The sequence below is a fragment of the Hydra vulgaris genome, chromosome 03 (genome assembly GCF_038396675.1).
Source record: "Hydra vulgaris chromosome 03, alternate assembly HydraT2T_AEP".
Taxonomy (NCBI): Eukaryota; Metazoa; Cnidaria; class Hydrozoa; order Anthoathecata; family Hydridae; genus Hydra; species Hydra vulgaris.
The window spans coordinates 5,027,845-5,052,038 of record NC_088922.1 but is presented as its reverse complement, the minus strand read 5'-3'; the positions used below and the strand labels follow the sequence as shown (position 1 = coordinate 5,052,038).

At 27.7% G+C, this 24,194-nt stretch overlaps 1 protein-coding gene and 1 long non-coding RNA gene across 3 annotated transcripts; one reads left to right on the top strand and one right to left on the bottom strand.

Moving 5' to 3' along the window:
* Positions 1-13,173: 13,173 nt before the first annotated feature.
* LOC136077887 (uncharacterized) lies at positions 13,174-21,234 on the bottom strand. 2 transcript variants are annotated; one of them, XM_065792113.1, is made up of 5 exons: positions 20,887-21,234; positions 18,160-19,847; positions 15,944-16,305; positions 13,688-13,788; positions 13,174-13,512 (listed from the first exon to the last, which is right to left on the bottom strand). In XM_065792113.1, exons 3-5 carry the CDS (start codon positions 16,233-16,235, stop codon positions 13,300-13,302), a joined length of 606 nt encoding a protein of 201 aa, XP_065648185.1. In that variant the 5' UTR covers positions 16,236-16,305; positions 18,160-19,847; positions 20,887-21,234; the 3' UTR covers positions 13,174-13,299. The 2 variants fall into 2 exon arrangements, with proteins under 2 accessions (XP_065648185.1, XP_065648186.1); XM_065792114.1 differs by lacking the exon at positions 18,160-19,847.
* On the top strand, positions 20,666-22,273 carry LOC136077888 (uncharacterized). Its single transcript, XR_010637349.1, has 2 exons — positions 20,666-20,767; positions 22,054-22,273. It is a non-coding gene; the product is annotated as an uncharacterized LOC136077888 (long non-coding RNA).
* Positions 22,274-24,194: the final 1,921 nt, after the last annotated feature.

Here is a 24,194-nt window from a genome sequence, read left to right as displayed (position 1 = left end):
TTACCCAAATCAGTTTGGCTTTCAAAAAAATCTCTCTACAGAGCATGCAATCATTGAAATAGTAAATCAAATAACTAATGGTTTTAAATAATAAATTTACTTTAGGAGTGTTTCTTGATTTATCAAAAGCATTCGATACAGTGGACCATTGCATTCTCTTAGATAAATTAAGGCATTACGGAATAATAAATAAAACTTTTTATTGGATTAAAAGCTATCTTACAAATAGAAAACAATATGTAAATAAAGTCCAATCTGTATTAAATGTCTTATGTGGAGTCCTGCAAGGATCAATTCTTGGTCCACTTCTTTTTCTAATATATATAAATGACTTTTGTCATGCATCTTTAAAAATGAATTCGGTCATGTTTGCAGATGACACAAACTTATTTCTCACCAACAATGATATCAAGAAATTATATGCAGACATGAATATTGAACTGTGTAAAGTAAACAACTGGTTTAAGGCAAACAAACTCTCACTTAACGCTGAGAAAACAAAGTATATACTATTTCACAAAAAAACACAAGAAGAAAATCTTCCTCTCAAGTTGCCTAACCTATCTCTAAATGATAAACTAGTAAATAAGCAATCCAATATAAGATTCTTAGGAATCATTGTTGATGAAAAATTATCCTGGCTTCCACGTATAATATATATCCAGTCAAAAATCACCAAAATAATAGGTTTGATGTATCGAGTTCGCTCCTACGTCAATAAAAATAGTCTTAAATTAATCTACTTTGGGCTAATTCATAGCTTCATCGGCTATGCAAACATTTCATGGGCAAGTACTCAAGCGGCAAAGATTAAAAAAATTTATAGTCTACAAAAACGTGCCTGCAGAATCATTTACCCAAAAAATAGGCGTGAACAAGCTAAGCCCTTGAAAGATATGAAAATGATGAATGTGTTCGAAATAAATATCTACCAGCATTTAATTTTCATGTATCGTTATAATCACAATATCTCTCCCATAAGCTTTAATAACAAGTTTAAAACTTTAAAAGTTTAATGATACTTTGAATAATTTCTCATAAATCTGTTTTTGTTTTATTTCCACTTTTGTTGGTTGCTTATCAATTTTATTAGCGAATTACGCGTTTTATTACGATATTTTATTGAAATTTTATTACGCATACTGTAACATATTACGATATTTTTTTGAAATCTTGTTATAGGGGCTCTATGAAAAGATTGCGATAACGTACTGTCATCCTCATTTTCTTTGAGCCCCTATCTGTTTTACTTATTTTATTTATTGAAATTTTATATTACGAAGTTGAAAAATTTTATATTATATTAAAACAGAGAAAGAAAAAAAGAAAATATATATATATATATATATATATATATTATATATATATATATATATATATATATATATATATATATATATATATATATATATATATATATATATATATATATATATATATATATATATATATTAAATATATATATATATATTTTATTATTAAACCGCCGATTTCAAAGTATAGCTTGAGTTTAAGTTCGCTTTTTTCATACGATTAAGTCTAATTTTAGATCTTGAAATTTGAAGTATGACTTCAAATTTAAGTTCGCTTTTTAAATTCTACCCTTCCGTACTTTGGTTATAAAGGACGAGTTTGTAAAAGTTTTTTAGGCCGTTCTTGATTTTCTCTAGATGATAAAAAAAGATATCGCTGATATATACTAATTTCAAATTTTACATCTGCTCCTTCTAAGTACTTCTTTTTTTAGTTTAAAAAACGACCCGTCATCATATGTGCTGCAGACCGTTTTGTTAAGAATTTTAATGCCGTACATGAAACTTTTAACATCTCTTTATCTCTTGTTACCTCAGATACATCAGATACATCAGTAGCACATAATCTTTGTAAAATAAAATCCAATAAACGAGGACTTTTTTGATTTTGATTGTGTTTCTTGCATTTTTAAAAAAAGTCTGTTTTTGAAAAAGAGCGCACATGATCTGAAAAAAATTAAATTACAAAAAAATTGTGAATTGATGTGGTGAAAATTTTTATATCGTTGTACACCTTAGGTCTTAGCTACACACGGCTTAAAATTGGCTTTGGTACATAAGTTACATAAGTTGAAAAATAAAAAATAAAAAAAGATTTTTCAATTTTAACGCAGTTTTTGAAACCATATTCTAATGCATATTGCTTCTCTTTTGAATAAAATATTTAATTAAATAATACTAATCCCTAAAGTAAAATTCATCACTGACATATAGTGGTTCATTCCTTAAAATCTTGTTATATTGTTTTACAAACTCTGTAAATTTGCTACTAAATTTTTTTAAAAATGAAATAACAAATTAAGGTCTTTTGACTCATTGCTCAGGAATGTTTTCTTGCAACTGCAACTTTTTACCAATGCGGGACTGTATTTGTGAAAATATTATCAACTTCAGACTTTTCTCCATCTAGCTTCTCTAAAGCGATGCACTGTGTGTGCCTTTTGTGCACCGTACAAGGGGTTTATTGATGAAATTTATTAACAAACTTATTGCCATATTTAAAAAAAAAAACCAAGCTAACGGACATTATGTAAAATTAAACAAATTAAGAGCGCTGCATAAGAGTTGGACGTTTTTAAAAATTAAAATTGTCTTAAAATTCTTATTTTTATTAAACCCTAGTAGCTTCATGTTATTAGCATCGAATATTTTTAAACTTACTATTTTGAGAAAATAGTTCTTACATTTTTTTATACTGACTAATTTTAGATGGACTTTGTGTAGGTTTGCAAACAAAGAGTTTACTTGAAACCAAGAATCATTTTATTAGTTCCCACTAGCGAACGAGACAGAACTTTTTCCACACTCGCATCAAAATCGTAAAGTGGGTTGTCACCAGCAAAAATGCACAGTTCAGTATTAATAAATAAGAAAATATTGTTTATAAAAATACTAAATAAAAATAAATCGTTTATAAAAATATTTTAAAAAGTTGGGATAAAAATTGATCCTTGGGCTACTGCTAATAAAATATCTGATCACTCTAAAAATGCATGACCTATCATAACTATGTGGTGCTCTGTGATTAGTCCGTAAGAGCATATTAGGGCACCGAAAATAAATAAATATAAAAATATATAAATACCCTTTGCCAATGCGCTCCTGTCATTTACTGAGTAAAAGGAAAAGTACTGCGCAAACGGACAATTAGGTTTCATAAAAAGCAAAATCGCTCGTGTAAAAGTAATTCTAAAACTTTTGATAGAGTTGGAAGTATACTTACTAAACGTTAGTTTGATTTATGACATGGATTTTTATTTTAAAACAAGATATAGCAGCCAATTTTAAGAATAAAGGGAACGTACCATCAAAGATACAATTGTTAATACAAACTATAAAACTATCGAAAAAGTTTACAAAATAAGACTTTTCCATAAACGTTAGAACATTACCACCCAGTGGAACCAAAAAAAGACGTCTTTTAAACGTTTAAAAGATGTCCAAAACGTTCAAAAGACGTTCGATACGTTAAAAAGACGTTCAAAAGACGTCTTTTTATGTCCTGTGCCTGATGGGCACCGTTCTTATTTTTACAATTCATTGACCACTTTAAAAATGCTATTTGTTTAGATTGGAAAAAAAGTAAAACAGTCAGATATGGCATTTTTATCTTTTATCTTGACACTACGGTGGTTTGTAAATGAGTCTCCACTACGGTGGTTTGTAAATGAGTCTACACTATGGTGGTTTGTAAATGAGTCTCCACTACAGTGGTTTGTTAGCAATGAGTTATAAGAAACATATGCCTTAATGCGCTCAAAATACTTTTTTATTTTATTTTATGATTTAAGTTCAATACATATTTTCTTTATATTTTTTAGATTAAAAAAGAAATTTTAGATTTATCATTTTAAAAGTTCTTTTTTAACTAAGAAAAAAACATGATTGCTTTCTTAAATCTTGTTCAAAATAGGTTTATCATTTTCTCTGAGAACGTTAGTAATAATAGGGGTACTTACATTCAAATATTGATAAATATTTTGTTAAATTGCACATATCATAACAACCTATCAGGCTTTTATTCATATTTTTTGAGAAAATATCAATATTTTTAGTTGGAAGTTTAAAAAAACGTAGATCTGAGAATAACAAAAACAACCTTGTGGTTTCAAAACAAATAGTTTTAGTATGTCGAAAACATCACTGGCTATTTGTAAGAATTAGATCAATTAACAATTTGAATCAATAAACGGATTAACAACCAAATCGGTTGTTAACCGAATCGATTAATAAAAGTCGGATTAACAACCTAATCAAACCAATTTGGTTATTTTATAAGATTAAAATATTGATAAGACTGGAAGAGTTCTTTTTATCTATTTTTCGCAAGGCTGTATATTAAAATTTCCAATAATTATTAAGTTAGTATATCTCTGCAAATGGAGATGAACGGTTTCTCTAAGATGATAAAAGAAACAGTCATAAATGTGATTTTAAGTTTTATCCAAATAAGAGATTTAAATTTTATCACCTACAGTTGAAAGTGTACAATTACAGTTGTAAATGAGTTTTATTAGCTACAGTGGTAAGTTAGTTATGACTATTTCTTTTATCGTTTAAATTTGAAAGTGTTCCATACTTCATTCCTATGGTGGTAGTCTGTATTACTTATTCTGCTCCTTGTCAGCTGTGAATGGCCTTTAGATAGGATTTGAGTTTTATCAAAATAAGTATAACAATCAACCTATTCATAATAATAAACTCCCTTGAGTCATAATAATTCCACCTCGATATCTGTGAATCCCTTTTTGGTTGTAATCAAGTCTTCCAGTACTTGACAGTAATTAAAAGTTTATCAGGTAAATTATGTATTAACAGGAGAGAGTCGATGAAAGACAGCTTTCCGATTAAAAAAGATATACTTTTTTTGCGGTGTTGGGAATGCAGCTGATCTTTTACCTTCTTTAACTGTGCAAAAAGTTTGCATAAAGATATGACCATTGCAGCCTCTCAGGTTGTTGAATACTACATACACCTTAGTTTTATTTGAGTAGATAGGCACCTTGAGGTTGTAACTTTTAGAAACTTTTCCTTTAAGTGACAGTGGTTGCGAGTTTTTTCCGCACCTAATAAATGCTTGCAGATGTGACAGACTGTCACTTTTGCAAGTAAGACCTGACCATTTTCAGTAATAAAAGTTTTTTTTTGGTTTGACTAAGAATTCTTAGAAGCTCGGCTTGAAGACAAATCAAGAATTGCTTAGCCTTCTTCATGTTTGTATTGTGGAGAAGATGCAGTGACAAGAGTTTTAGCTGCATAACCACTTTAAACTTTTACACAACAATAGCTAATACGTAGCTGCGTTGATATCTGACAAAATAGGCTTTTTTCTACGTTGTCTTGATTGCGTTCTATAGGTACGTTAAATGCTTCAAAGTCAAAATAAATGGTATAAGCAACTCATCTGCGAGTAGTTGCTTTTGAAATTTAATTTAAATTAAATTTAAAAACTTTTTTTATATGTTGATAATTTGAAAAATTTTTTAAACTGTTTTTTAATAAATTTAAATTTTAATATTCATGAGCCTTGGTTATTGCTTCTCCCTGTGGTTTATTCCCGAATTTGAGACAATTTATTTAATGGATTTCAAAAAGATTTTCCCTAGAATAGCCCACTCAAAGCATATATTGGTGGTTTTTATTACATTACTTGTTTTGGGATGCAAACAGGTGTTTTGATGTAATTTTTCCGCGGAATGGGTGGTATTGAGCAAACTCTATTAATAGTAAATTACATCGGCTTCGACTTCAACCTGAACCCTTGTGGACAAACTTTTCCATCTGTTCAATAATTTTTGCTGGCGCCTCAGAAAGTATCTTCTCAATGTAACTTTTTATTGAGAATTGCAGTAGCTTCAGATTAAAGATAAAAGGCATGTTTTACTACATCTAAAGCTTAATTCTTTTTTTTAACATCTACTTATCTTCAACTCTGAAGCTAATCTTAAACTTCAACTCTGGTCAGCATTACTAACTAATAACTTATCTTTAGCTTCAACTCTGCAGGCGTTAAGAAACTCATCTTTTGTCTTTCACAATCTCTAACACAAAGAGTCAACTTAACTCTAACTCGCTTTCCAGAAAATACAAATCATTTACCTTCTTTAATTGACTTTTGTCATGTTTCTGATCCTTTTTAATACTCAGTTTCTCCATATTTACCCTTAGATGCTTCTGATCACAGTTTTATTTCTCTAAAAGTATTATCTCACTATTCTTCATCATCAGAACCTCTTTATCATTGTATCTCTTCCAACATCCTAAAAGCTGGCTGGTACTCTTTCCGTGATTTTCCTTGTAATGGTTCTTGGTAAGAAATCTTTCGTCTCTCTGGCAAATGCGCTTTTTATGTAACTTCTTGGATTCAGGCTGACATGGAATCTTTTACTACCTCTCGACAACTTTAAGTAAAGTCTCACTCTTCTCCATGATTTTCCTCTCATTGTGCTGCTGCAATTTTCAACTGTAACCACTATTTATTCAATAATAACCATTACTAACCATAACTATTACCAAAACAATTCTCCTAAAAAAGTTATTCATCTTCTCTTGCGTGCTTCAGATTTTTTTTACCTTGCCTAAAGACAAAGTTGAATTGTTTCCTAAGAACTAATATCAATCTCTTAATTCTACTAATCATATCCTACATTATCCAACAAAAAGATTGATTGCTTGATTACATTATATAGCCAAAATTACATTATATAGCCAACAAAAAGGTTGATTGATTGCTTGATGTTCGTATCACTCTAGCTTCTGTATCTAAGGTGATTTCTTCATAGACTTTTCTAAAGCTTGGGGTCCGGACAACATACCTGTTATAGTCTTGGAGGAGTGTTCTCCAGAGCTCTCGTCTATACTTTAAAAACTATTTAACAAGTGCTCATCAGAGTCTTCTTTTCCAGCCTGCTGGAAAGCAGCATCTGTTATCCCTATTTTCAAAAATTCTGGAGAGTGATCTGACTCGTCTAACTACCGTCCTATTAGTCTTCTTATTGTCATAAATTAAGGTTTTTGAATCTTTATTTAATAAACACTAAATTTCCTATCTTAATCTAATTGCTTACTTTCTGATCATCAATATGGATTTTGGTCTTTTCGTTCTACTGTTGATTTGTTAACGGTAATAACCGATAGGTTTTATCGTACATTAGATAGATGTGGAGAAGTTAAGATTATCGCTTTTAAAGCGATAATCTTAACTTCTATAAGACTTATTAATCTTTCTTTACAAATTGTAGTAAAAATGTAACATCTTTAAGACTTATTAATCTTTCTTTACAAATTGTAGTAAAAATGTTGACCTCGACGGACAGTGTTCTACTTCATATCCTGTAACTTCAGGAGTTCAACTCAGAGTTCTATCCTTGGCCCTATACTTTTTTTAAATTACATTAATGACCTTTCAGAAAATCTCACATCTAAGGTAGAATTGATGATACTTCCATTTATTCTTGCCTTGATAAGAAGTCAATACTCTCTGATTGCTTGAAGGGGGCATCTGAGCATGAAAAGGGTTGCCTTTCTGCTACAGCGTGGGGCTTTCTGTGTCTGGAGAACCTTAAATCAGATAAAACTCTATTTTTTCTGCTAATCTCAACAATATAGATATTCCTATATTTATGAACGGTAATGTACTTGATGAGTCATCTACCCATTGTCTTCTAGGATTAACTCTTACTTTCAATTTTTCTTGGAAATCATGTACCAAATCTGGGGTGGATATTTGAATGATGTCCTTTCTCTTTTAGACAAGGTGCAAAAACGCATTGTAAACATAGTTGGAAATGCTCTCGCAGCCAACCTTCAGCCATTGTCATATTGTCGTAATGTTGCTTTTATTTTTATTTTCTATTATTATTATGACGGGTGCTACTCTAAAGAGCTTGCTTCTTTTGTGTTATTTATTAAAATTCATTCTCGTGTTACTCATCCAATTAAGTCTAACCCTTTTACTGTGAGAGTTCCTATGTACTCCAAAAATTCTTGTATGTCTAGTTATTTTCGAACATCAGTTCTATCGAACTTGTTTTCCTAATTAATATAATATACAATCTTTTCGTCTGTTAATAGTTATCTTTTTCTAAAAACGTCATCTTTTCTCTTCCAGTAACTTCCACTCTAATAGTTGTTGTTTGCATCTATATTGGAAGTGACGATATTAAAAAAAAAAAAGTTAAACGATTATAAATGTTTCAACACCTAGTTCATAAAATAATGAAATTTTTAGCAAGAATAACGTATATTTGAAAAATTTTATGGTTATTATTTGTATGTAATTTTAGCATTTATTTGTTGTACCTAGGTTACATGCAAATAACAAGCATAAAAAAATACTAAATTTTACAAGTTATTATTTTTCAATATTCTTTAAATTCTTTTTTTTATAATAAATTTAAAAACAAATATATATGTATATATATATATATATATATATATATATATATATATATATATATATATATATATATATATATATATATATATATATATATATATATATATATATATATATATAAAGAGAGAGAGAGAGAGAGAGCCGGAACCAGCTTTTTTTGGTGTTTGAGATAGCTAACTTCCAGACATGGAGCAAACTCCAAACATCTATATGTTTATAATTATGTCAAATAAGGATGCTTTGCAAAAAATTGCGATGATTGGAGATTGGGAACAAAAAACCCCAAATTTTGTGCCGCCCTTGCTCCAAACGTGAGAGCAACAAGTTGATGAAATATTTTTTGTACTGTTTTTAACTAGACTAATATTCATCATGAAATTTTAAATTTCATAGTAAAATATTTTAGCTTTCAAAATATATGACCATATAAAGTTTAAATCCCCCTCAATTTGAGGGGTTTAAAATTTTATATGGTCATTATTTTTGAACGCTGAAAGATAATACTATGCAACTTAAAATTTATCGATGAATATAAGTCTAGTTCAGAACAGTACAAAAAATATTTCATCAACTTGTTGCTCTCGCGTTTGGGGAAGGAGGGCACAAAATTTGGGGCTTTTTTGTTCTCAGCCTCCAATCATCGCAATTTTTTGCAAAGCATCCTTATTTGACATAAGTATAAACATATAAATGTTTGACGTTTGCTCCATGTCTGGAAGTTACCTATCTCAAAGACCAAAAAAGCTAGTTCCGGCTCTGATATATATATATATATATATATATATATATATATATATATATATATATATATATATATATATATATATATATATATATATACATATATATATATATATATATATATATATATATATATATATATATATATATATATATATATATATATATATATATATATATATATATATATATATATATATATATATATATATATATATATATATATATATATATATATATATATATATATATATATATATATATATATTAGGGCAATAACTATTATCATTATTTTTTGTTACGAAACTGAAACCCTTTACATTAGGGGAACAATTGTAGGTAGGTGACAGTAGCAACATCAATTTTAAAAGAATCGAAAAAACTTCCCCCACCTTTTTATTTTTATTGTGCACACATCGCACAGTTTGACTATCGGTTTCAATTTCACACTGACTTTTTATATGACGTTCTAAACTGCTTTTAAGCACATTCCAGTCAGCTGTTTCCATTTGTTTATAAACAAGACATTTACAAATGGTTGTTAGTTTAGTAGTTTGTTAATAGATGTTGTTTATTATCTTTGTTTTGATCTCAGCTATACCGTGTGAAGTGTGAACTCGTTTGAATATTTTTGTTTTCAAGATTTTCAATAAAATGTCTTATAGAAATTCCAGCAACAGTGTAAAGTTAAACAGGTATATTTGGATGAAGAATCTACCCTTCTTTTCTAAACAGAAAAGGGATCCAAGTATTCCATCTGTTGAAAAGCTAACCAATTTCACACGGATGCCGACAAACCGTCAAGTTCTTGGAAACTTCACTATTCTGTTCAACAGCGAAAAACAGCGACTGGATCGAATCAAAACTATGATTACGGATATAGAATTGCTCTGGAGGGAAATTCTAGACTTTCCACTATTATCCAGAGCACTCATCAGAAATAAGCTCAATAGTCTGATTGATCTATATGACAAAAACAAAAAGAAACCGTCTGATAAATTCACTGCAACACTTTCTCAGTTATTTGATGTCACTAACGTTAATGGAGAATGGAAAAGCACAGAGGATAAAAAGCTCTACCAGAGGCAAGTTAAGAGTGGAAGAAAGATTGGTTATTCAATGGTCAAACAAGCCCCTTTGGAATCAATCCACCCAAGAAAACGAATCCTACTATCAACAACTCAACCTCAAGCCAGCTCTTCTCAATCCCAACCCACACAAACGCAAAAGTGACTCAGAATCTTCGGATTCTGAAACCTCTGATTCTTCACCCGAGTCGTCAACCTCTGATTCTTCACCCGAGTCGCCAACCTCTCTAGTAAACCCTCTGTTGTAGTGCTTGATCTCAAAGATCGAGCACTACAACAGCGGGTTTACTAGTACTGAAATACAACATTTCTACACATAAAGCACATGACGTTCTTGCAACCATTGCTGAACATGGTCATGATGTGCCGGTTCCAAGTCAGACGGGTGTCTGGAAACGAGTAATCTCTGAAGGACAGAAAATGAAAACCAAAATTGTTCAAAAACTTTAAAGCAAAGATCCCTACTGTCTCCAGTTTGATGGTAAAAGAATGCAAGGGGAAGAGTATCAAGTCGTTCTGCTGAAATATTTGACAACCGAAATCAAACTCGGTATTCTTAAATGTGAGAGTGGTTCTGCCGCGGCCATTCACAAGGAACTACGTCAGCTAATTGATGAATACGATGCTTGGGAAAATACTCGCATGATAATCTGCGATACGACCGCAGTAAATACTGGTCGTTTGCATGGGATTGTAAAGCTCATTCAGGATGATGTTTTGAGCAAAGGCTTTCAGAAGCCACAATATATTAGCTGTCAGCACCATGTGCTCGACCTCCTTCTGAAGGATGTTATGGATTTTCTTATTCAAGAGAAAATCCATAACATCCTTCATTAACAAATTAACAGAAAAATGTCTCTCTTCAGGCTGATTACCACCTCGTTGCGACATATGATGTTAACAGAGGCGAGAACCCTGGATGGCGAGATGATTTTAAGTTCTTGATTGAACTATGTCAGGCATATCGTCATTACAAAACAACTTCACGTTGGCCTAGAATCAGCTGGAAGAAACTCCCAAATTTACACCAGGCAAGATGGAACTCACGTGCGATATATGCTATTATAGCATTATTTCTGATACCAAAGTGGCGCAGTATTCTCGCTCTCGCATGCGATTTCATCTGCTAAGAATGAGCAAATGCTTGGTTCTATTCGCAACACTACAATGAAGCGTCCTTCAATGAACTGTTTGCCTCACTCATGAAGATAAAATGCAAGAAAGCAGTTAAGTGTTTGGAGACGCATTGGTCAGTCAAAGAGTCATTAATTGACATTCCCAGATCTAACCAAATTGCTGAACGTGCTGTAAAACTGACGGAGGAACTTCATGCGAAATCAAGAAAAATTGAATTTTTGAACCTGAAGTTCATAGCAAAAACTATTTTTTAAACATTTCTTGTACATTTTGGACAAATTGCTAGCTGCTCTGTATCTTATTTGTTAATAAAAGTTGCTTAGTTATTACTATTATTCTTTTGAATAAAGCAAAAAACACGTCATTTTTAAAAAAATAATTATTTTCTCACTTTTTTCTTCCGAAGAGGGTGGGGGGGGGTGGAACTTTTTTTAAAAAAATCAAAAATGTAATTTTTATTCTTCAATTACTCATAAACTTTCCTCGATTGCAAGTGGTTTCATAAAAAAAAATATTTTGTTATCACACTAATATATATATATATATATATATATATATATATATATATATATATATATATATATATATATATATATATATATATATATATATATATATATATATATATATATATATATATATATATATATATATATATATATATATATATATATATATATATTCCAAGCATACAAAGCATAGGTACCTATGTTTTGTATGGTTAGTATATATATTTATTTTATATGTTTGTATTCTCCAGCATCGTCTTGAACAAAGTAGCTTTCTTGTAGTTGTTTTTATTATTAGTATTATTATTATTATTATTATTATTTCGAATACTTTATCATTATTTTAAATTACTCGACTAAGTTCTGAATAAATAATCAAAATTATTTGATTACGTTTTTCTCCTCCGGATAGCTTAGTCATCCGATAACTAAGAAAATTGGAATTGAGATTTTGTTATAAAGAAAATAGATCTCCAAAAATAAATAATATTACGGTTTAGATTTTATTTATAATAAAACATTAATTTGAAACGCATTTTCATGACAATCATATAAGTCGTCAATTGAAAAGACGTTAGTGTAACAACAAAAATGAATGGATCATTTTTTATTATTTTATAATCCTAAAACATTTTAAAGCGTTTTTAATTTCACGGTTTTACTTATTTTGTACATAATACCTTTAAGTTCGTTAATTCTATTACTTGTAACAATTTATAATAAAATAAGTTGATGTATTTTACATAAATGCTTTTTTAAATTTTGTATAATCGAAAATAAAATTTAGCACATTTTAATTTTTTAGTAGAGTAGCGTATTATTTGTAGTAGTTCATATTTCTTAATAAAAACCTCTTAACGTAAAAATAAAGAGTATATTCGCAGTATTTTATATTTTTAAACAAAAACCTCCTAAAGTAAAAATGGTTTTAAATCTCTTGATATTAAAGCGATGTTAACACGATGAAATGTTTTGTAAATAAAAATGGAGAGGGAACTAAAGCTTAATTTAAAAAAAAGGCTTTTGAAAAATATTAACAATGATTTAAATAATTTATTTTTTATAAGATTATCGTCGCATCTATATTGACTTTAAAAGGTTCAATAATTTTTACTTATACAATTTGTTTATTAAGTCAATATTTAAAATAAATTTAATCTCACAAAAGTTTACTTATTTTTAAGTAAATTTTATACATTTAGACTGATTGTTTAATTTTTTTAAAAAGTTATATAAACAAAAATAGTTAAATAAAGTAAGTTCATATATTCAAAAGAAAAATCAAATTTTATTTGATAAATAAAAGAAATGTATATTTACAATTTTATTGTTTGATTTAAAAAATATTTTTGTTGACTACTCTATATTATACAGAAAAAAGGTTTGAAAAATAATTAACGAATCGTTGATAATGGTTGGAGCACTGGACGTGTTAGAATTAGAAAATAAGTTTTTTTTCGATTCCGTAGCGTGACGTTAGCTATTTTATTTTTTGGTTTTCCGTTTTGTTGCAGACCAAGCACAAAACCTGTTGCATCATTTTGAAAATATGCCCATCCTGCATCGTTATACATGACCCGAAATAATGTATCTTTTCTTCCATATTTCTAAAAATATGATATAAACCATGAAAATATAAGACTAATATCTTAACAATTAGAATGTTAATAGTTATTTTTGTCCATTGGTTAACGATTAGTAAAATCAGTCGGTTAACAGTATAGTAGCTGGTTGTTCAGAAATAACAAAACAAATGAGATTTTAAATGAAATTCTCACTTACCCTTGTTTTTATAATTCCAAGTTTGTCAATAGCTATATACCATGAGTTTGGTTTTCGAAACCTTTTAAAATACACTCCGTATGACTCAACTTCAAAAAAAACTAAAAATTAATAAAAGTGTTGATTTAAAATAATTAATATTTAAACAGATTGTTTTTTCTCTTTCACAGAAAAAAATGGAAAAAAAATACATTTTTGTATGTGTGTATGTATGTGTGTATGTATGTATGTATGTATGTATGTATGTATGTATGTATGTATGTATGTATGTATGTATGTATGTATGTATGTATGTATGTATGTATGTATGTATGTATGTATGTATGTATGTATGTATGTATGTATGTATGTATGTATGTATGTATGTATGTATGTATGTATGTATGTATGTAAGGTACGCTGTTTTTTAAAACATAAGATAGCTTAATGACAAAGAGCAAAATGAAAAACATATGTTTATAATTATATGTCTAATAGATGCAATATTATTTAAAATTATTTCCTATATATAGTAACATTTATTAAACAATTAAAACTTATGTAAATGTTTATACAACTGTTTATATGAATGTTTATACAACTGTTTACATTATATTTAAACAACTATTTATATGAATGTTTATACAGCTATTTATAGTATATTTAAACAACTATTAATATGCAAATATTTATACAGCTATTTATAGCATATTTAAACAACTATTTATATAAATGTTTATACAGCTATTTATAATATTCTTGCAATTTTTAAGTTTTTGGGCTTATAAATAGTGAAAAAATTATTAAACTATTAAAAAAACTAATAAAATATTAAACCATTAAATATAAAACTATTAACTATTAAAAAAAATTATTAAACTATTTCTTTTTTTTTTTTTTGTCATCATTTAATCTACATTTATCTTTCTTATTGTATCATATTTGGACCATTTGGATGTTTCCACTTGAGTGTTTAAATGAATCTTTAAATATTACAATTATAAAAAAAATGCTTCTCTACCATTTCGAAATTAAAAAAGGATCAATTATACAATCTTAAATTTTGCATTCTATAAAATGAGTAAATATTTTTCATTTAATCCAAAACTTGGATCTAGCGTCTATTGATTTATGCACGATTATTAAGGCGGGTATTTTTGTCTACCGCGTGAGCAAATTTAAATATAATGTCATTAATTTTTTTATTAGATTAATAGTATTTCTCATTAATAAGATTAACCTGGAATTCAATAACGTTAGATAAATGTTTTTAAAATGTTAACAATCGAGGAGCGTTTTTCTAAAAGGAGTTAAGTCACATTTTACATGTTTTGAGAAAAATAAAAAAATCTAATTATCAGGCTAAGTATTTTATGAATCTCAATAATTTCTAATCGTAAATAAAGATGAAATTTATTTTATTCATACTAACGTAGTTAGATTTATAATGTTGTTTATCTAGAATCTGTAATTAAAAGGAAAAAAAATTATGCATAGGTTTTCCAAATCTTCGAAGAGCTCAAGAAAAATCTTTATTTATTAATTAAAAAATTATAAAACGTAAAATGTCTGCTTCTCTCCACTATTCACTTCTACATAAAGGAGCGAATTTTCGTTAGAAGTAAAGTTATAATATAGTAAAAAAGTGCACGTTATAAAAACACAAAAATTATAGTATATACTTCTTTTAAACTAAATTTTTAAATTAGCTTTTAAACAATATTTATAAATTTTTAAATTAAATTTCAATTTTTACAGTAATAAAAATTAAGAATTGCTACCAGTCCTATTGTTAAATTGTCCATATCTCATTCACTAAGAACCCATGTCCAAGCTAATTGGACATGGGTTCTAAGTGAATAAAATTTATCACCTTTGACAAAACCGCCCTTTTTTAAAATTTTTTATTGGTAAGGATGTTATTTAAAGTATCCTTTATAATTGGGTTTTGAAAATTTTTAGAAATATTAGGTAGCAAGGAAATAGTTTTTTTTTTCAAGAAGATAATCGGTAAAAACCATTTTGATGTTTTAATGAAAAAAAAAACTTCTCAAAGGAAAATGAGAAGTTAGATAATAAGGGTGTTGGATTTTTTAAAATATTGAACGTTTGTGAATTCGGTGGACGAGCGTAGATTTGGGGTTAAAAAAAGTAAATTAAGTACACGTTTCAACGTTTCTACTTATTGTTACTATTTGTTTTTACTATACTAAATTACACAGTTAAATAAATTTAAAATAATAAAAATAACACAGGGTCATCATAAACAAAACTTACTATCACGTGATTTAGTATCCAGTGTTCCCATAATGTTTCCACTTTCGTTTATTGTTAAATAATATCCAAGCTTTGAATAGAGAAATACCGTGGTAGTGTATGAAGGTGTTGTTATGTTTTTATAAAGCAAATCATTTTTTATAGATATCTTTAGCTTGCTTTTCGTCCTATCTTGCAATGATGGATCCAATAATACTTCTGGTTTATTTCTTTGAATAGTCGTTTCATCATTTTGAAATGAAGTTTTCATTAGACACATAATCGCAGAGAGAAAAAATAGGTTCATCAACATCGTGAATCTCCGTAATAAATTTCGTAGTTTTGTTTATAAATCTTTCTTATACTTTAATAACTTTTTATATCTAAATAAATATTTGCAAAAAATATATCAAAAATATAAAAAAAGAATTTTCTTAAATTAGATAATTATTTCCTTCAGATTATTAAACGCTACATTGCGAACTCGAATAATTTTTTTATAAAACTAATAACGAAAAAGGATGGACATAATCACATCTATGATAAAAAAAATCTACATTAATAGATATAAATATTGTCTGACGCCCGGCACCGGAGTATTTTTTCAGGAGTAAGCCTGTCGCTCTTAAAATTCCTTTCAACGTAGTTAAAATTACTATGAAGAAGAATAAAATTCAATATTTATGCAAACGAGTTTAGTACTTACTGTATTGAACGTTAATACTTTATTCAGTAATTATTTTATTGTAGGAAAAAAGCACGGAATGCATGGATAACATAAGAGAATCAAAAATCGATATTTAATTATACGAATGTTTTTGACATTACGACACACAACCGATTAAGCGTCATTAAATATAATTACTAACAAAACCATCGAAATAAAGCATAAATATAGATTAATAGCGTGGTTATAAAACATCAACTGAAAAATCGGTCGGTTTTAAATGAATGCTTTTTTAAAAGAATTTCTTTTGTCGAAAAAGTCGAATGTTTCTGATAAGAAACACACTTTTGAAGCTATTCAATTTGAATTAAAAAATGTCTTTCTGGTATTTGGAGAATTACAGAAAATATAATATATATATTTATACATTAAAACCTTTATAAAAATGTTGAGCAATATTGTAATAAAAGTATAAATTAATGACAAACCTCGTAAAACAGTTAAAGTTATTTGAATGGATATGTCATTACGGTTTACAATAGAGATTTATTTTAGAAAAAATGACGTTTTGCATAACTTTACCGTTATCGTAAAAGTTTAAAAGTTTTACAACATCGCTATCGTAAATTATCGCTGAATCTTTAATGTTAGGTAATAAAAAAAATGGGGCACAAAGTAAAATACACAATATACTCACTTAAAATTAATATAAAGTATGAGATTATTATTTCAATAAGGTTAAACGTGTTGATATTTTGATGCATGTTTTAAGTTCAAACGCGTTGATATTTTAATGATTTGACAAAACACCAAAAATTTTTAGACAGCGTGCTGCCTAAAGTAAAGATGTTTATCGGGTGTTGTGAGTACTAAGCAAATAAATATGTAATTAAAGATAATTTTAATCGGGTGATGCAAGTAACAAGGAAACAAACATAAATAAAAATGTATCTAGTATTGCGAGTGCTAATGCAAACAAATGGAATGCAAATATAAATAAAAAATTAATGATCATTTTGACCAAACATTTTTTTAATTATAATACTTTTATTTAACAATAACTAGTTATTAGTTAATAGATTTATTTCCATTTTAATAACAAATAAATGCAGCACAATTTTATTAATAAAATAAGTAAACACACGAGTAGTAAACTAGTAAAATAAACAAGTAAATAAACTATAATTTATAGTTTTGATAAGAAGTAAATTTAAATAATTTTAATTATAAATTTATCAAAAAATTAAATTGTAAAAGTTTAAACTAATAAAAATTTTCTTAAAAGTAAAAATCAATAAATAAAGGTTGTGTACTAATCTGATAATTCATTCCAACGTAGTTATAATTTTCCCCTAAATATACTCATATAATTCTGGCATGGTCCATTGAGATCAATTTCCAATTGTTATTTTTAGGTAAAGTAAAAATATATAAAAGTAAACTTTTGTATACCAAGTGTGTTTTTTTCTTTTAAAAAATTGTTCCTGAATCTATCTCTAATTCCCCGAACTAATGTTTTATAAATAAGAGTCACATTATATTTAAAGAAAGTAAAAATAAATATACTCACATTGAACGTCACAGAGCAACCACAGGTTGAAAGTCCAGGTCTTTCATGTGATTTCATAGTTAATTATTTAATGATATGAGGTGAGATATTGTTTGTTTTCTAGGACGTAACAGTATCAAAAAAAGTTTTCAAACACAAAAAAAATTCCGAGCCAAAACTTGAGCTCTGATCCTCTTTAATTTAAAATGAAAATTGTGTTGTAATCATGCAAATCATATTAAAAACAATTTTAAAATTTTGAAAACAAGGTTTCTTAACATTTTCTTTTTTAGCAACTTAAACTACGTCACAAGCTTATTAAATATTTTTATTGATTTTACGAGCCTTTAAAGTTCCTTTATGTTCATATTAACGAAAAAAAAAAGGAGTTATAACTATTCGAGTCCTCTGTTTAAATAAAGTTTCAAAATTGTAGTCTCCTACCTAGTTTTCTTCTTCACCAATGCTAAAATTGTTCTAATATTTTATGGTATTCACATCAAATGGAATGTTTATGGAATTTGGTAATTTAATTCAGTTCACTCCAAGTGTTCTGTTTTATGGTTAAAGATTTAAAAAAAACCTATTTCAACTAATAAAAAAAATTTTTTTTATAGTAAAATGAATGAATTTTTTCGTAAATCAAGGTACTGACAAGGTATTTTTCGTAAATGTATTTTTAAGTGAGCTAAAAGCATTTTACTTTTATTTTTCTACCCCACTTTTATAATACCCCACTGTTATAATACCCCACTTTTATAATACTCTGCTGGATTCATGTAACTCAAACTCTCACTATTGTAAGTTTTAAATCAATTTGTGGATTTTTTTTAAACCACTATTTTAATTTATTTTACTTATTCAATTATTTGATACTTTGGTACGTTCACTTATTTTAAAACCAGCTCATTTTATTTAAAAGTTTATAAAAAATTGTTTTAAGAAAATGTTGGAAACTAAAAGTATCTGATCCCTTCACTGGGCACTGAAATTTGTTAGATAACACCTAAACTCACTTTTATATATGGTATGTTTTATGTAATCAAAAATAATTCTCAAAAATGTTAAGTTAGGTATAACATGGATTACTTTTATGTTCTTTTAAATACAACTCCCAAAGTTATACAAAAAACCAATAACTTTACGGTTTTGTATTAAAATAAATTACTCGCTGTGCAATATTTGACAATAATTTTTATTAGTAAAGAAGTTAAGAAACCGCGTTTTAAGAAACTAGCAAAAAACGAAGTTAAGAAGTCAATAAAATAAAGTTTGAAAAAGCATTAACGTTTAAAGAAAGTAGCAAAAAATGTTGTGAAACAAAATATAGTAAAATAGTTGTCCTTAATTTGTATTTCGTTACTAACTCTTATTAATTTTTCGCTGTCTATAACTGTCGAGAAATGGAACCATACGTCGTTGCTAGAGTGGTACTTAAAGAAACAAACAAATAACTTCCGGATAATATGTCGTTAGTATTCAGTTGTGTGTTCATCATATCAATTAGTAAAAGCAGCCATAGAGTTGTGGTTAGATTGCTGACTTCGGAATCAAAAGGTTTGTGTTTCGATGCATTCTCTCCAGTAAAAGCAACTTATGGTGAAGCTGGAAAATTATGGAAAAACTATGGTGAAGCTGGAAAATCTATGGTGAAGCTGGAAAATTTATCGTTCAAATGCTTTGCGGTGGATTAGTTCTTCTAGGAGTACCTTAAAAGACAGTAAAATTACCAATATTTTCAGTTTGATTTTTGAATAATACGTTAACTTATACATTGAAAATGCTTATAACTTTCAATGTTTTTGATTTATTGAACTACTGCAAACTCCATCAATATTAGCAACAAACACATCTGACTGGATTTACTAATTGTTAATTTTATTTTAGAATTTTTTAAGTAACAAAAATTTATATTAAAATATCTGTGTAAACTTTAAGACGGAAACAAATCCAAAAGAAGACAAAAACCACAACAAAAAAAATTCATTTTCATATACATGCTTTAAATATTTATAAGTAATAATAGAATAAATAGATAAATAAAGTTTAGAACTTGATAAATGAATAGAATTTAGTATTCGATACATTACTTTTGAAAAGTTTATTATATTATGCTTAGTGTATATTATTAATCAATTGGGTTCCAATTGCTTTAAAGAATTTCCGGATTTTCATTCTATGGAAGATTGAAATACGGATACCTTACTTAAACTGTTGTTCAAACGCATTATAAGTAATAACTTTTTTTAATTAAAAGGTCTTCAATCTTATTTCTTTTATCGTAAATAATAAAAACGTTCGGCATCAATTTCAAGTTTATAAACGTTTTATTTCGCTCTTATTTAAAATTAAAAAAAATACTTTTTTGATAATAATAATAAAAAAACTTTCTTTTACTCACTTTTTTCAAGTTTGATTTTAAAATTTGCGCAATTTATCGAGTTATTAAAATGCAAAACGTATTTACGATTTAAGTAAAGTTAATTTATTAAAGCCACACCACATCGGTCGTTTTAATAAATTAACTTTAATTTACTTTAAATAACTGATTTGCGTGTCTCAAAACAATTGAGACTAAATCGGACACGTTTTTTCTCAAACTCACATATGAAGTAAACACTAGTGTAAGGTATTTTAAAATTTGTTAAATATTGTAGTTTTTATTCGTGTCTTTTTTTAATGAGAATTGCATATAGACTTAATAGATGTAGTAATACTACATTTGAAAGAAAAAATATAAATGCCTACCGTGAAAAGTAATTAAACAATCTGATAAAGATTTCATCCAACTTGGTCAAATATAATATATTAGTACGCTAAAGAAGTATAGTTGAGTTCTGCAAACAAAAATGATTTCTTATGGAGTATATTCTTCGTTGAATTACCCACAGAGAATGCATTTGCTATTGTAGTAATACAATTTCAGCAAATCGCTTTACAAGAGTTATGTATAATAAATATTTCCTTCTTAAATTTTGCTCATTTTGTTTAAGACATCTCTTTTATGCTGAATACTAGATAGTATCTATTTAATCTGCATAGAATTACAGTTGAAAGATTGTGGATATTAGGTTTATAAAGTATACTTCTTCAATCTATATTTAGATCAATGTATCCTCTCAACTGCTGCTATATAATAAAAAGATAATCCTATTATTAAAAAAAAAATCTCATAAGAGTTCAGAGAAAAAAAACTAGCTGACGCAAATAGTTCTCAGGTGCTAAACTTTGAGCTTATTTTAAAGTATTCCGATAATTTAAACTAATATCAGAAACTTTATTGTCTTTTTTAACTCCCTCAATCCCCCTCCTCCTTCTCGTTGGTTTTCCAAATGAGAATAAATGAAATAATTTATGTTAATAATTAAGCTGAGAGGCTACGTAGCATGACGTAACTAGTAGACGTATATATCTTATTAGGACTAAGGACTAAGTAGTTAAAGTTATTCTTACAGAACATCGTTTTTATTATTTATTTTGCGTATTAAATCACTCTTTCGAAAACATTTCACACAACAACAAAAAAACTGAATACCATATAAACATGGAGACTGACTGGCTGCAGCACCATAATAGAATAATCCTATTCATAGTTACTTAGGTAAAGATAACGTTTTCCGCGAGATAATGCTTTTAAATTAGCTTTTTTCATAAACGACATCTATTAGTTTACTTGTACATTGAATGAAACTAAGTAAACTGCGTGTAATATTTGATAAATTGCAGCTTATATAAGATAAATCTTTATTTTTTGTACTATATGAAAAATTGTACCGTATTGTAATATTTGATAAACCACGACCTTTTGTGCTATTTAAATACATTATAGTCATTTGTGAAATTCGATGAATTATAAATTGTTTTATTATATTATTAAATCAGTTCATTTTTATTATGATTTGATTTATTATTTAGACAATGAAGATGATGTTAAAATGTTGCGATGAATTGTGATAAATCGTTTTATTACTTGAATAACCAGAATCGGCGCGTCGTAGGTCACGTGAACATGTACGTTTAGTCCTTACCATCTCACAAAAGATTTTACTTATTACTTATTAACTTAAAATTTTAGTTATGAATTATTTATTAGTAAATAAAATTTGTTTGCGCTAAACAAAAGTTTAGACAGTAATACAGCGAATGCTTCAATTATACTTTCCAACATTTACTTTCATAATGCAAATTGAAGAGCGTTTTTCTATAAGCGTTTTTCTTTGAAAAAGGTGCTTAGCTCCTTTCAGAAAATCGCTCCTGAACTATTGTGCAATATTTTCTTTTAAATGTTTAAAAACTAACAAAAAATTTTATAATATCATAATAACTGAAACATATATTAAAATACGCTTTTTATTTTCAATAAAACAATAAGTTTTGCCAATGTGCAGTTTTTAAATCTATGTAGGTGAATGTAGGAAAGTTCTATGTAGGTGAAACAAAACGCAAGATTTCAACTCGCATTTTGCCAACATCACCGTGGCAATTTCTGGCATTCCAGAAATTGCCATGGTGCCTTTGGCTGGAATAAAAACAACACGGTTAAAGTAGACGTAGACTAATTAAAGAGAAAAATGAGAAAATCCATGGAAATACAGTTTCACCAGTGTTCTCCAAATGAAGGCGGTTTGAATGAAGACGACGGTGATTACGTCACATCATCGTTTTGGAAACCTTATTTTTCTTATTTAAGACGCAAGAACACATTACATTGAAGTTTTATTATTTGTTTGTTTTTTAACCTTTTTAATTTTTTTATTTTTATATTACTTAAATAACGAGGGTGTATATAACCCCTAGAAATATTACAGTTTAATATAAATAAATTTATATGGTTAAGTTTACATACTATACCAGATGTTTCAACTTAACTAAATTTTATAAAAATTTATCTAAGATGTTAACTTTTAAAAAGTATCAATCATAAATAATGCATGTCACTCTTAGCAATGAGCTATACAGCTGCCTATGTCCTTCTATTTAATGTAAAGCCTTAATAGATTCCAGGCCTCAGTTCTTCTATTTAGGCTTTAATAGAGGGCTCCTTATGTAGTCTCAAAAATTAACACAAAAACCACTAACAGATGCACCACTATTAATACTCTGATTTTTTATTTTATTTACATTTTATTTTAACTGGAAGAGTTGCACTATCTACCATTTTCATTATTATAACCACTATCAAGGAGGCAAAATCAAAAACCCGTTAGTAACGCCAATAAGATCCAGCGTTTATCATCATAGATATAAAACATTTGTATGTAAGCAAGTCATAACTAAGTAAAATTTGTATGTATACAAGTCTTTTGTATGTAATATCTGTATGCGTGGAAGTCATTTGCATGTGATATTTGTATGTATGCAAGTCATTTGTATGTAATATTTGCATGTATGCAAGTCATTCTAGATTTTTAGATTTAAGCACAATTTTTGTGTGTGTTTGTTTGTGTGTGCATTTATATTTATTTGCCAATAAGAAAATAATGATATAAGTTAATACAAGGATTTATATTTAAGATTCGGTTTGTAAAAACAATTATAAATAAAGCAAAAAAATAGTTTCTGAAAATAATTTTTCTAATTACTACAATCTAAGCCAAAAAACTCTAGAGTAGAAAACATTTTGTATTTTGCAAATGGGTGGGGCAAAACTAGACTGCTAAAGCATCAGCAGTTATTCTTTAACTGTAAAGCTGATTGTCAACCTACACGTTGATTGTAAAGCTGATCTATCATTGAAATATATTCAGAGTAAGACATCAAACTCTTTCTAGTCATTCCAATTCTTATATAATATAAGAATTATATATAGGAATTATGTAATATAGGAATAATATAGGAAGAAAAAATTTATATGAATATTTGAATATTGAGATTTTGAAGAGTTTAATGTTTGAATTAACGTACCCATATAAACTTCACGCCACAAAAAAGAAATAGCAACAAAAATTAAGAAACTTTTTGTGTGATTTTAAAATTTATATAAGTAAACAAACTTTAAAAATATTTAAAAAATTAGATAAAAAAATCTTGTATGTTAAACTGGTCAATATTAATAT

Coding starts and splice junctions, on each gene's coding strand:
- LOC136077887 (XM_065792113.1), bottom strand. CDS start 16,235: ATGTTGATGAACCTATTTTTTCTCTCTGCGATTATGTGTCTAATGAAA. Junction 13,789..15,943: donor GGATACTAAATCACGTGATA/GTAAGTTTTGTT, acceptor ATTAATTTTTAG/TTTTTTTTGAAGTTGAGTCA. Junction 13,513..13,687: donor TTGGAATTATAAAAACAAGG/GTAAGTGAGAAT, acceptor TCATATTTTTAG/AAATATGGAAGAAAAGATAC.